Source organism: Camelus dromedarius, chromosome 9 (assembly GCF_036321535.1).
Source record: "Camelus dromedarius isolate mCamDro1 chromosome 9, mCamDro1.pat, whole genome shotgun sequence".
NCBI classification, from domain to species: Eukaryota; Metazoa; Chordata; class Mammalia; order Artiodactyla; family Camelidae; genus Camelus; species Camelus dromedarius.
The window spans coordinates 75,118,158-75,129,033 of NC_087444.1; the positions used below are offsets into that span (position 1 = coordinate 75,118,158).

The 10,876-nt window shown below is 52.6% G+C and overlaps 2 protein-coding genes and 1 long non-coding RNA gene across 8 annotated transcripts in view; 1 reads left to right on the forward strand and 2 right to left on the reverse strand.

Moving 5' to 3' along the window:
• Nucleotides 1-10,876, forward strand: part of LOC116154650 (uncharacterized) — a 33,856-nt gene that overhangs the window by 10,956 nt on the left and 12,024 nt on the right. For 2 of the 5 annotated variants that reach the window (XM_064489851.1, XM_064489853.1), the window contains 3 exons: nucleotides 3,938-4,084; nucleotides 4,555-4,683; nucleotides 4,866-5,718. The exons of 1 other annotated variant lie outside the window; for it this stretch is intronic. In XM_064489851.1, coding sequence (XP_064345921.1) covers nucleotides 3,938-4,084; nucleotides 4,555-4,683; nucleotides 4,866-5,062 — 473 coding nt within the window. In that variant the 3' untranslated portion in view covers nucleotides 5,063-5,718. Of the gene's footprint in view, nucleotides 1-3,937; nucleotides 4,085-4,554; nucleotides 4,684-4,865; nucleotides 5,719-10,876 lie in introns of those variants that run through there. 2 more of the 5 variants (XM_031457153.2, XM_064489852.1) reach the window with 2 other exon arrangements.
• Nucleotides 141-4,908, reverse strand: LOC135322135 (uncharacterized). 2 transcript variants are annotated; one of them, XR_010382481.1, is made up of 3 exons: nucleotides 4,647-4,908; nucleotides 1,101-1,254; nucleotides 141-392 (listed from the first exon to the last, which is right to left on the reverse strand). It is a non-coding gene; the product is annotated as an uncharacterized LOC135322135 (long non-coding RNA). The 2 variants fall into 2 exon arrangements; XR_010382482.1 differs by having other exon boundaries at nucleotides 1,097-1,254.
• LOC105100157 (kallikrein-1) lies at nucleotides 5,790-10,393 on the reverse strand. Its single transcript, XM_010993130.3, has 5 exons — nucleotides 10,291-10,393; nucleotides 8,384-8,543; nucleotides 6,877-7,163; nucleotides 6,594-6,730; nucleotides 5,790-5,994 (listed from the first exon to the last, which is right to left on the reverse strand). The coding sequence occupies exons 1-5, from the start codon at nucleotides 10,334-10,336 to the stop codon at nucleotides 5,839-5,841; spliced, it is 786 nt and encodes a 261-aa protein (XP_010991432.3). The 5' UTR covers nucleotides 10,337-10,393; the 3' UTR covers nucleotides 5,790-5,838.

Consider the following 10,876-nt stretch of genomic DNA (forward strand, 5'->3'; position numbering starts at 1 on the left):
AAGACGTGAGTTAAAACACAGAAAGGAATTAGAACAGTGCCTGGCCCGTGTTCTTATTATAAGAATTCTTTTTCTCCAGCCAACGCACCTACCTTCATTTTGGATCTCAAGTGCTCCTTAAGACTTCCTGAACATTGTGTAAGATTAATCTTATTTGTTTATTTTGAGAATCTCTTTCTCTTATACCTCTCAAACTCAAGCTGGTTTCAAGTTATAGAAAAATTGGGAGCCATACATTGATCCTGGTTCAGGTACTGCTGGATCTGGTGCTCAAAAGGTGTCTGTCTCTTGCCATCTCTCCTTGAAGCCTTCCTCTGTGGTGGGCCCTTAGGCAAACTGTGCCCATGCAGTGGCAATGTGGTTGTCCAGCAGCTTCCGGGTCCCATTTTTTTCTGTAAACAACCATGGAAAAAAGAGAGTAAGCTGTCTCCTCTGGCCCTCAAGCACAGGTCTCAGGATTAAGTCAGAGGGGGTCAGATTCACTGCCTGGGAATTTCTCACTGCTCCGTGAACCGTTTGCTGTGGTCAGGAGGATGTCATGCTGTGATTGGCTGGGTCTGGATCAGGTGCTTTTCTTAAGAGTCAATGGAAGGGGTCATTTCTGTCAGAAGCACAAGGACAGAGGGTGAGTGGAGAGTTCCTCCGAACAGTATCAAGACGCTGTTGCCAAAAGAGTGGGAATGGATGCTGGGTGGGCAAACGCAACTGTGCACAATGTCCCCGTATGTCTACAATACTTTATTTGAGCACAATTACTTTGGGAGGTAGACTCCCAAGCGCAGAATAGCAGTGCTTCAGAAGGGTTGGTGACATTTTGTAAGGCTTTGTTAGATACTCCATCTACAGAATCCAGGAGTCTCATGACCAGCAACAGAAGCCAATTCAGCTTGGTTTAAGCAGAAAATAGATTTATATTTTCAGGATTAAGACCATGCCCAAAGAGTCCTGGAGGACTGGCTGGCTGGGCATGCACATTGCAGCTTGACCTGTGGATCCCAGTATCTCCAGGCCTGGACTCCACTGGGGAACCTCTTTCTCTGCTACACCGGGAGCCTGGAGGTAGTTGCAGCCAACCTCACTAGAACTGAGTTCCCACCTACTTCTGGCTGCTGATTCCAAGTTTAGCGTGGCTCTATTTTATTGGTGGAGCCTCATCGCATGCTGAGGTCCTAGCTGTAAGACAGGCTGGTTTCCTTACTGGGAAGTGCAGATACATAGGTTGGGAAATTCCAACAGGACTGGTATTCAGAGGTGCTGGGAAGACAAAAAAGAATGGTGTATATTCATTATATGCCTCATTTGTTCTAAAATGTTAACTGTGTGTGATTTTTAAACTTTTTCTTATTTAAATTTCGTTTTTTTATTGAAGTAGAGTCAGTTTACAATGTTGTGTCAGTTTTGGGTGTACAGCATAATGCTTCAGTCATGCATGTGCATACATACATTCCTTTTCAAACTCTTTTACATGATAGGGTACTGTAAGATATTGAATATTGTTCCCTGTGCTGCGCAGTAGAAACTTGTTGTTTATCTGTCCTATATATAGTAGTTGGTATTTGCAATTTTTCCTTATTTTAAATTTAAATGGCTTTTATTTTATTTGAACAGGTAGTATATGTATGTGGTTCAACATTTAAAAAAGTGCTAACTTCTCTCATTTTTGGGCTGAATCTCTCCCAGATCCCCGCCCTGGGGGGCAACCAATGTTGCTAAACCGTTTTTAAGCTCTTGCGTGTTCTAGTCATATTCTCTGCACATATGAGAAAATCGCTATATGTGTATATACACATATGACTATACATACATATATACACTTAGAGGTATGTGTATACATATATTTATCATTTAAAAACACACATGTCAGTATTATAGTTCTCTTTTAAAGGTGAGTCACCATTTATTGAATGCTAAGAATATACAGAGCGTTATGGTTGGCATAAAGAACTAACATGTTAGGTTATGAAGGTTTTAATTATTTTTTGAGGTGCAGAAATTTAGAATTTTTATGTAGTCTAAATTCTCCACCTTTGTCTCTGTGACTTTACTAACTTAGCTTTGGGAAGCACTTCTCCCTCTAGATTTTTGGTGAACATTCAATTCTGGTTTTATATATATATGTGTGTGTGTGTTTTAGGGCCTGACTGTGATTTTGGTGGGTGGTAGGCAGGCAGTATTGAATCCTGTGCTCCTTGCCAACCTACAGAAGAGACCTGAATTACTCAGAAGTCTCTGAGTCACAAGTGATAGAAACTCTAAATTAAACTAGCTTGAGTGAAGGAATTTATGGGCTCACCCAGTGAAAAAGGTGGGGACAGAAATGCTTTCAGGCATGGCTGCATTCAGGGTCCAGGTGATTTCATCAGACATTACTGTCTGTTTCTTGGCTACTTAACTGGGGCTCAGAGTGGCTAAAGGCAGGAAGGCAAAATGCACGGTGGGGAGGTAAGCAGCAAATGGCCACTCCTTCTGACCAAACTACAAGAGTGGGCTTATCTCTGGGATGGCAAGAGCCAGGGACTTGAATGTCATCTGAACTCTCTTTCTCTTGTCTGCTTTCTCTTCTTAGTTTTATCTTTCAGGTCTCCTGTCACCCATGAGGCTGGGTCCAAGGCTCAGGCAGCTCCAAGTTCATAATCTTCTTGGCTAAAGGAGAAGGAGCTGGTCCCTGACAACTTCAGTTAGAAAAAAGTCCCAGAGAAGAGCTTGATTGGTTGGTTTTGACCATGTGCCCATCTTTGAGCCCATCACCCTGGTCTGGGTCATGGGGCACTGTGATGGGCTCATCCACAGTCACACGATGACCTCTGTGGCCCCAGATGGCAGGATATGTCATGAAAAGCCCTCAACCAGGATTATGTGATGGATCCCAAGAGCACTATTGCTATTCTGTATATATGTGCAGTTTGCCAAAAACAAAGCAGATGAAGTCTTAGCCCACTTCACTGAAGTAGTTTTGCACTGTTCAACAGTAGGCAAAACAGGAAAGGGCTAAACGGAGGAGATTTAATTCTCAGAAGGGGCTGAATCTCATACTGAAATGCAAATTGGATAAATATCAATTTCAAACTGAGTGTGATTACATCTTTTAGGTACCTTGGTTTTAGAGTATTTGGAAGTTTTCTTGTTGTGTACTTCTTGTGTGTGCTCCGGAGGACAAGGGGACATTTGGAGAATGTCTGCGGGAGGGTTGAGGGTGTGAATGGGGATGACATTTGGATATTTGGGGAGCTTCTGGGGGGTGTGAATGAGGTCACTAGGGAACCTTGGGTTATGAGTGGAAGAGAAATAGGGTGACTTCAGAGATGACTAAAGTCACTAAGGTGTCTTGGGTAACTTTGAGGGTGCTATGAGGAGTGTCTAGGAGTGGTATTGAGGGCATTGATGTGAGTTGCTGTGGGACATCTTTTGGGAGTATGAGTAGGGTAACTTTGTGTGTGTGTGTGTGTGTATAATTCTAGAAATAATAGAGATGATTCTGTGTGGTGAACTTGAGGATGTGAGGGGGGTGCCTCAGGTCATCTGTGTGGTATGTGTGGATTTGATTATGAGAGTGTCTAGGGTTGACTTTGGGACAAGTGGGGTGATTTGGAATGACTTTGAGGGTGCAAATGGGGAAGGCTTTTTAAAACTGAGGTATAGTTAATTTACAATATTATATAAATTTCACAACATAGTGAGTCACAATTTTTAAACAAAGTGGGGATGACTGGGTTGACTTTACGGGTACATGAGGGTGACTTCGTGAGTGAGAGTGGGCATCATTTGGGGTTTTCTAGGAGGTGACTTTGGCAACAGCAATGGGGTGATTTTGAGGATGTCTGTAGCTAAACATTGGGGGTAACTGTTGGGGATACTGCTCATGGGTGTCAGTGGGGATGAGGGTGACCTTGGAGAGTATCTGGGGATGACTCTGGGGCATTCCCCCCTTTCCCCCCAGTTCTCATCCACATGAGCATGGGCTTCATGATGCTGGCCCTGGTCCTGTGTCTAGTCCTCCTCCCCACCATGAGCCTCTCCTTCCGGCCAGTGTTCCGCCGCCTTAACAAGGCTGACCTTGTCTTCAGTTCCCTCAGCTTAAGCATTGGTAAATGTCACCCTGGAGGAGGGGGTACCCTCCCTATCCCAGCATCTCTCCCCTGAGGCTCTCTGGCTTTGGGGAAGATGCTTCTCAGAGTTTCTGTCCTGATGTCTGCTGGGTCTCGGTCTTTGAATGTCTGTTGGGATCTCTGTCCCACTCTCTGTGCGCATCTCACTTTATTTTACTCAGGTGGGGTGAGTGTGTTGGGTATCTCTCTCAGTCTCTTCCTGTTTCCTTCTCTTTCCGCCGCCTCTTGGTATCTTTCTGTCTGGTGAGTGTGTGTGTGTGTGTGTGTGTGTGAGTGTGTGTGTGTGTGTGTGTGTGTGTGTGTGTGTGTGTGTGTGTGTGTGTGTGTGAGAATGTGTGCCCAAAAGAGCGCACTTGTCCTGAAGGATGGGAGAGGATCTCTTCTCTTTCTGGCAGTCTCAGGGTCCCTGTCCAGCCTCGTGTCCATCTCTGGCCCCACCCAAGTGCAGGGTTCCTGATTGTCCTCAGCCTGACGCTCTTTGTAGTCAACTGCGAGACGCTGCAACCGAGGCCACAGGTATCCTACCTGATGACCACCTACCTGTGCTGGAGCGGCGGCGCCTTGATGCTGTGGGCCGGTGAGGGCGGGGCCTCGGGAGGAAGGGGTGGGGTCTCGGCAGGGCAGGGGGCGGAGCCCGGGGAGAACTCCAGGCGGCTGAGGGCCAGATGGGGCAGACCTGGGGGGAGATCCACCTCAGGGATGGGGCAGAGCCTAGGGCGGAACTCGGAGTCCAACGGCCCACCTAGTCCCCACCCCCAGGAGCACTGAGCTACTTGAACCACGTGGGCATGTGGGGCAGAGGGATGACCTCTATGGAGCGGCGGTTGAGCTATCGCCGGTGGGTCTCGCAGCAGAGCACCCAGAGGTCCACGCTCGAACAGCCGCGGTCAGACCAAGACTCCAAGTGCACCGAGGACGTGCCCCAGTTCACTTCCCTCCCCAAGACCCTCCCCTAAGCCTCTCTAAACAATGGCACCCGAGCTTCTCAGGACACTGACACGTAACTGCGCCCAGGTGCCAGGCCAGCTCCTTTCATCTTGACCATACGCCTGAGATTAAGCTTCCCTGGAGGCCCCACTCCCTAGAAACCCTCCAAGAACAGGTAACAAAGTCCCGCCCCTCGAACTAGGGCCCACCCTCTGCGGCTCTTCCAGCCCAGAGTCCTGACCCTACACCCCTCTCCCTGGAAGTCCGACAGCGCCCCCTCCTGTTCTGCGCACTGCCTTTGCCGTGTGGCCAGTTTGTGTGGCCCCGCCCCCGAGCCTAGCTAGGCCCCGCCCCCAGTTGTCTAGCCCTTGCTGGCGACTGCCCGAAGCCTCATTCCATCGTCGGAATTCCTCCCCCTCCGACCACCAGCACCGACCCAGGATGTCCAGTCTTGCCCCCAGGCCAACAGGACACTGCCCAGCATTTGACGCAGCCCCACTCCTCGACGGAACAGGCCCCTCCCCAGGGAGGCGTGGCTTGCAATGACATTTCCCGCCTTCCTCGCCATCATAAAATATGGGCCCAACCTCGCAAGAGTCTGACTCTCCGTTTTGTGCCCTCCCCCAGGGCAGGCTCAGAGTCCTTGCCTTGCCCCTTGGGGTCTGAGCCTTTCTGAGCGCTAGTCTGGGCTGGGTGGGCCCTGAGTGCAGGCACCCAGCTTTTGGAAGGCCAGATGACACCAGAAATGGATGCGAATTCGATGCGTATTCGATTTTACTGGGAGTAAGGGACAGGACAGGGGCATTCAGGGGTTGTCAGCCATTGTCTGCTTGATCCACTCCACATGTGAAATCACTTTGGTGTAGACGGCGGGCTTATTGGGGCTACCACACGGGATATGGCCCCATGACGTGATTCCTTGCAACATACCCTCGCAGATCAGCGGGCCCCCCGAGTCACCCTACAGTGCAAGGGGGAGAGGGAGAGCATGAGAGGGGTTAGCAAAGCCTCGGGGTTCCGCCTGGGGAGCTCCAGCACTCAGACCTGGGTGCCCAGATCGGAGCAGCAACTCCCCAACTCTGGGGAAAGAGACAGTTGTCTCCATAGTCCACTCCGAGAGGAACGTCAGTGGGGATTCCAACAGAGGGGACAGTGGCTTCAGTCCTGCCAATGGGGATGAGACTTCAGGGTCCAGTTTCTGCCCAGAGGGGCAGGATCCAGGAGGGGGATGGTCTCTGCAGACAGGTCAGTGGGGAGGAGGAGGTGGGACCCATGTATAGGAGCCTCCCACCCTCAGGGCTCATCTCAGATGTCACATCTCCCAAGAAGCTTTCTCTTGACTGGACAGTACGTATGTGTCAGAGGTGGGGATGGGTGAACTATGATGTGGAGGAGAGACAGACGTGATACTTGGATGGGAGTGCAGGAAGCAAAGGGGGCAGGGAAGAGGGAGCCACAGCTGGAAAGCAGCAGAGACAGATGCCTGCATAGCTGACCCTCAGTCCAGTATCTGAGTCCCCTCCCCAGCACCTCAAAGCCCCAGGGGTCAGGCTGGCTCACCACGCAGGTGTCCTTGCCGCCCTCCAGGTCTCCAGCACACAGCATGAACTCTGTCACCTTCTCAGGGTGGGCATTGGCACATACCTCATTGGGCAGGAGAGTGAGGTCCACACACTGGAGATCATCTGGGTATGTGACTACGGGGCAGGGAGAAACATGGCTGTGGTCAGACCCCACCTCCTCAGCCCTCCTTCCTCAGACTCCGGAGCCCAGGTTCCTAGCCCTCTCCTCCCTCACTCCCATGTGTCCCGGCCCCAGGCTGCGCAGTCTGGCCCCAGCTTACACTTATCTGGTTCAGTGCTGCCCCAGCCGGAGGCATAGCAGGTGCTATCCAGTTGGGGTTCCTGGGTGGGCAGCTCCAGGACCTGCACAGCCTCTGTGATCTGGACGGGCTCCTCCAGGCGGAGCAGCATGAGATCGTGGCTGTAGTCCTTTCCGGGGAGGTTAGTGTGGTTCTTCAGGAGGCTCAGGTTGAACTCAGGGTGTGGGAAGACGTTGCTGACAAGGGCAAACTGGGCTGTGTCTTCGTCCTCAAACAGGTTGTGGCGACCCAGCCAGATCTGGTAATTGCTGGGGAAGGAGAGGATGGAGACAGTGAGCATGACGGAGGAGGGGGCAAGGGAGATGGGGCAGGGGAGCATGAGGAAGGGTCCAAAGTGAGAAAGAGAAACAGAGACAGAAAGAAAGATATAGAGTCACAGAAAAAATTCAGCGAGTCAGAAAATAAAAGAATGTGACAATGTCACAGAGACAGAGACAGAAATGGAGTAAAATAGAGCTGAGAACAGTAGAGGGAGTGGGAAAGGTGGAGGGGAGCCGGTGAGATAGAGGGAGCACACGGGAGACAGGATGAGGAAGAGACAGAGACAGTGAGAAATAGACAAAGGGAAGCAGAGGGAGGGAAAAGACAGACGAGGAAGGACAGTGAGAAATGGACCAAGTGACGAAGGGAGAAGGGAGTAAGAAGAGAGAATGAGAAATCAGGCAGAGGTAGCGAGGGGGGTGACAGGGGGTGAGAGAGAAGAGGGAGGAGGACGGGGGAGGGGGGCAGTGGGGGAGCCTGGGACCAGCTCAGCTGCAGCTGAGGCTGTGGGGCTGGTTCCACAGCAGGCGGGTGGCTTGGCCCCTAGCCCAAGGTCAGCGTCCCCTTCCTGCCCCAGCTCCCTCTCCCCTTTTCTCCTTCCTCCTTCTTTCCATTGCCCCCGCCCAGCTCCAGCTGACACCAGCCCTTCCCTGGGTCCCTCTTGAGTGGATGATTGTCCTGGAGGGAGGGGATGGACAGTGTGAGAGCCCCTCCCCATACACACTCCTTGGGGATAACCTCTTCCTTTTCTCTGGATGGGGGAGAGTGATGAGGGAGAGGGAATGAGAAAGAGAACCAGAGAGAGAGAGATGGGGCAGAGAGATAGAAGGTGAGACACAGGTGACAGAGGTGGACAGAGATGGGGAGAGATACAGAGACATGGAGACAGAAGAGAGAAAGAGAAATCACAGTCACACAGAGAGACACAGAGCCAGTCACTGAGAGACACAGAGACACAGGGCACAGGGAGACCCAGAAAGACAGACAATTATGCCGACAGACCCAAGAGACCCAGGCCCTCATGGAGAGGGCTTCCCTGGGGTCATACAGTCCCAGCCCTGCCTCTCTCCTTGTAACCCTGGACCACAACCCTCCCTCTCTTCATCAGGTCCGGCAGTCTCCCCTAAGGCTATCTGAGGGAATGGTGCTGGCGGCTTAACCTGTGTGCTCACAGACACCCCCTCTCCAGACGCCCGCCCCTACTCACTCGTTTATGCAGTGAGCAGCTGTGAGCACCCACTGGGGGTCCACCAGGACGCCCCCACACTGGAACTTGCTGAAATAGTACAGAGCCGCCTGCCAGGGTTGGGAATGCTTCTCACACTCCCAGCCTCCTATGATCCGGGACTGGATTTGGGGCACAGCACCTGTGGAGTGGGTGCTGGGTCAGGTTGCGTGGAGGTTGGCAGTGGGGCTGAGGGACTGGGGTAGGAGAGGGAGCTGAGCTCTGGGACTGGAGGGCCATGGGGACACAGGACCAGAGCCGGGGGTCTGAGGACATGGGCAAGGGGTATTGGGAAGAGCTTAGAATTCTGCAGCCATCCCTGGGAGTGTGGGCGGGTGGCTGGTCCTGGGTGTGGGGACTGTACGCTGAGAGCAGAGCCGACCCCAGGGATGGGGGCAGCAAGGAAGCACCTGGTATAAACGTCGGGTGATTTGGGTTCTTGGACTGGGGGACAGGAGGCTATGGGTTCTGAGGAGAAACCAAGGATAAAGGCCCCCAGAGATGGGCTCAGAGGCTGGGCGGGGAAGGATTTGTAGGATTAAGGGGCTCTCAGGCTGAGGAAATGGTTAGAGCTTGGGTTGGGCTTTTGGGTTCTGGAAGGGACACAGATCTGGGGAATTGGGTGAGAGAAACCAAGAAGAGCATTTGGGGGGATTTGGGGTTCTTGGAATGGGACTGGGAGAGTTGGGAGAATTGGGGGTTCCAGGTCAAAGAGTGAATGAAAAGATTAGACTGGGAAGGGGTCCTGTGATCCAGGAATGACATTCTAAGAGGAGTGAGGGTCCTGGGACTGGGTGGGGGTCAGACTGGAACAGACCTCAGAAGGAGGGAGAGTGGAATGATTGCCATTCCGGGATCAGGTGATTCTCATGGGGATGGGGTCCAAGGTCTGAGTCTCCAGGAAGGATCTGGGGTTCCCTGGGAGCAGGGCCAGGACAAGAATGGAGGAGGGGCCAAGCAGCTGTGAGAACATAGAGAGAACTCACCTGATGTGGGATTTTTAGAATCACATGTTTTAGAATCACAAATCACATGGGATAAGGGCAGGACAGCAGGGCTGGGAAGGTATTTGTTGGAATCCTGATGGGGGCGGATTCCCAGAAAGCCAGAGCTGTGTGGGAGGGATTCAGTTGGAGAAGGGCTGGAGTCTGGGGAAAGATGGAAATTCTGCAAGGAAAGGAGCATGTGGTTTTGGGTTCTGGGTGCTTTCCCTGGGGGGATAAGGCTGAAGGTATGGAATGGGGCTTCAAGGACAAATAGGGAAGGAAGAGACATTCATAGAACCCCCATACCAGGATGAGGGGGCCACCTGATCACAGACCAGAAACTGTTTTTGAAGAAGCACTGGTATCTGGTGGAATTGGGGGGTCCAGGGAGGATTGATGGGGACCAGATGCTAGGGCTGGGGGACCTAGTTGAGAGTTGATAGCTGGATGGGGAAAATCACCAGGGTGTGGCAGGATTTGGGGACCCAAGAGCCACACCATTGGGCCATAGAGACCTAGGGCAGAGGAGGAGGGTGGTCAGGGTCCCAGAGGCTGGTGGGGTTGGGGGTGGTCTCTTGGACGAGAGAGACAGATGGCTCAGGATCTGCCCCTTTGGTAAAGTGGATGGGCACAGGGATCTGAGTGGGGAAGAGAAAATTCTGATTGTTCCTGGGAAGGAGCAGGGACCCAGTATGAGAGCAGGACTGCGAGTAAGGTGACAACAAGGAGAGGCCGGGTTGGACTTTAGGGTGGGGCCGGGAGAGATAAGAAAGAGCCCCATATCCTGGTCTGGGCTGGGCTGTGGGTTGGAGGGGTGCAGGCTGGGGTTCCAGGTGGGAGGGACGAGAGCAGCGTAAGAATCGGGCCCAACCCCCCGCTTCCACATCTTCCCCACTGTCTCACCAGTCCCTGCCAGGGACAGGGCAAGGCACAGAATCAGGAACCACATGGTGACAGCGGTGTCCAGGCGCAGACAGGCGGTGAGCTTGGAGCTGGGGAACCTCCCTGGGGAGCTTTTTAAAGCCCTCATCCCCCCAGGGTCCCTCCCCTGCCCTGCTGGCACCCAGAGGCTGGCCAAGGCCCTGCCCCTGTTTCCTGGGGGCTGGGCAACCCCCTCCCACCTGCAGAGCCTTGGAAAGGGCGGGAGAGTGAGCAGCTGTTGTTCTGCAAGCCCTCAGTCACACTGGAAGCCTTCCTGGGGCCTGAAGCCAGACAGGGCAGGGCCTGGAGCTCCTGGGGCCTTGCTCTTAGGGACAGAGCCAGTGAAAGGAGGTGGAGGTGGGGTGAATGGAAGCAGAAACAGGAAAACAGGATGGTGGAGGAACTGCTGACCTCTGATCCAAAGCCCCATGTACCTAAACCCCAAGTAAGGCTATGCACCCAAGACCCAGTGTACCTTCAAATACCAGTGGGGCTCTGATTCCTTTCTCTCTACACCAATTGGAACCAAGATGTCAACTTCTCAGCTTCCAGCGCCCCCTGAAATCTA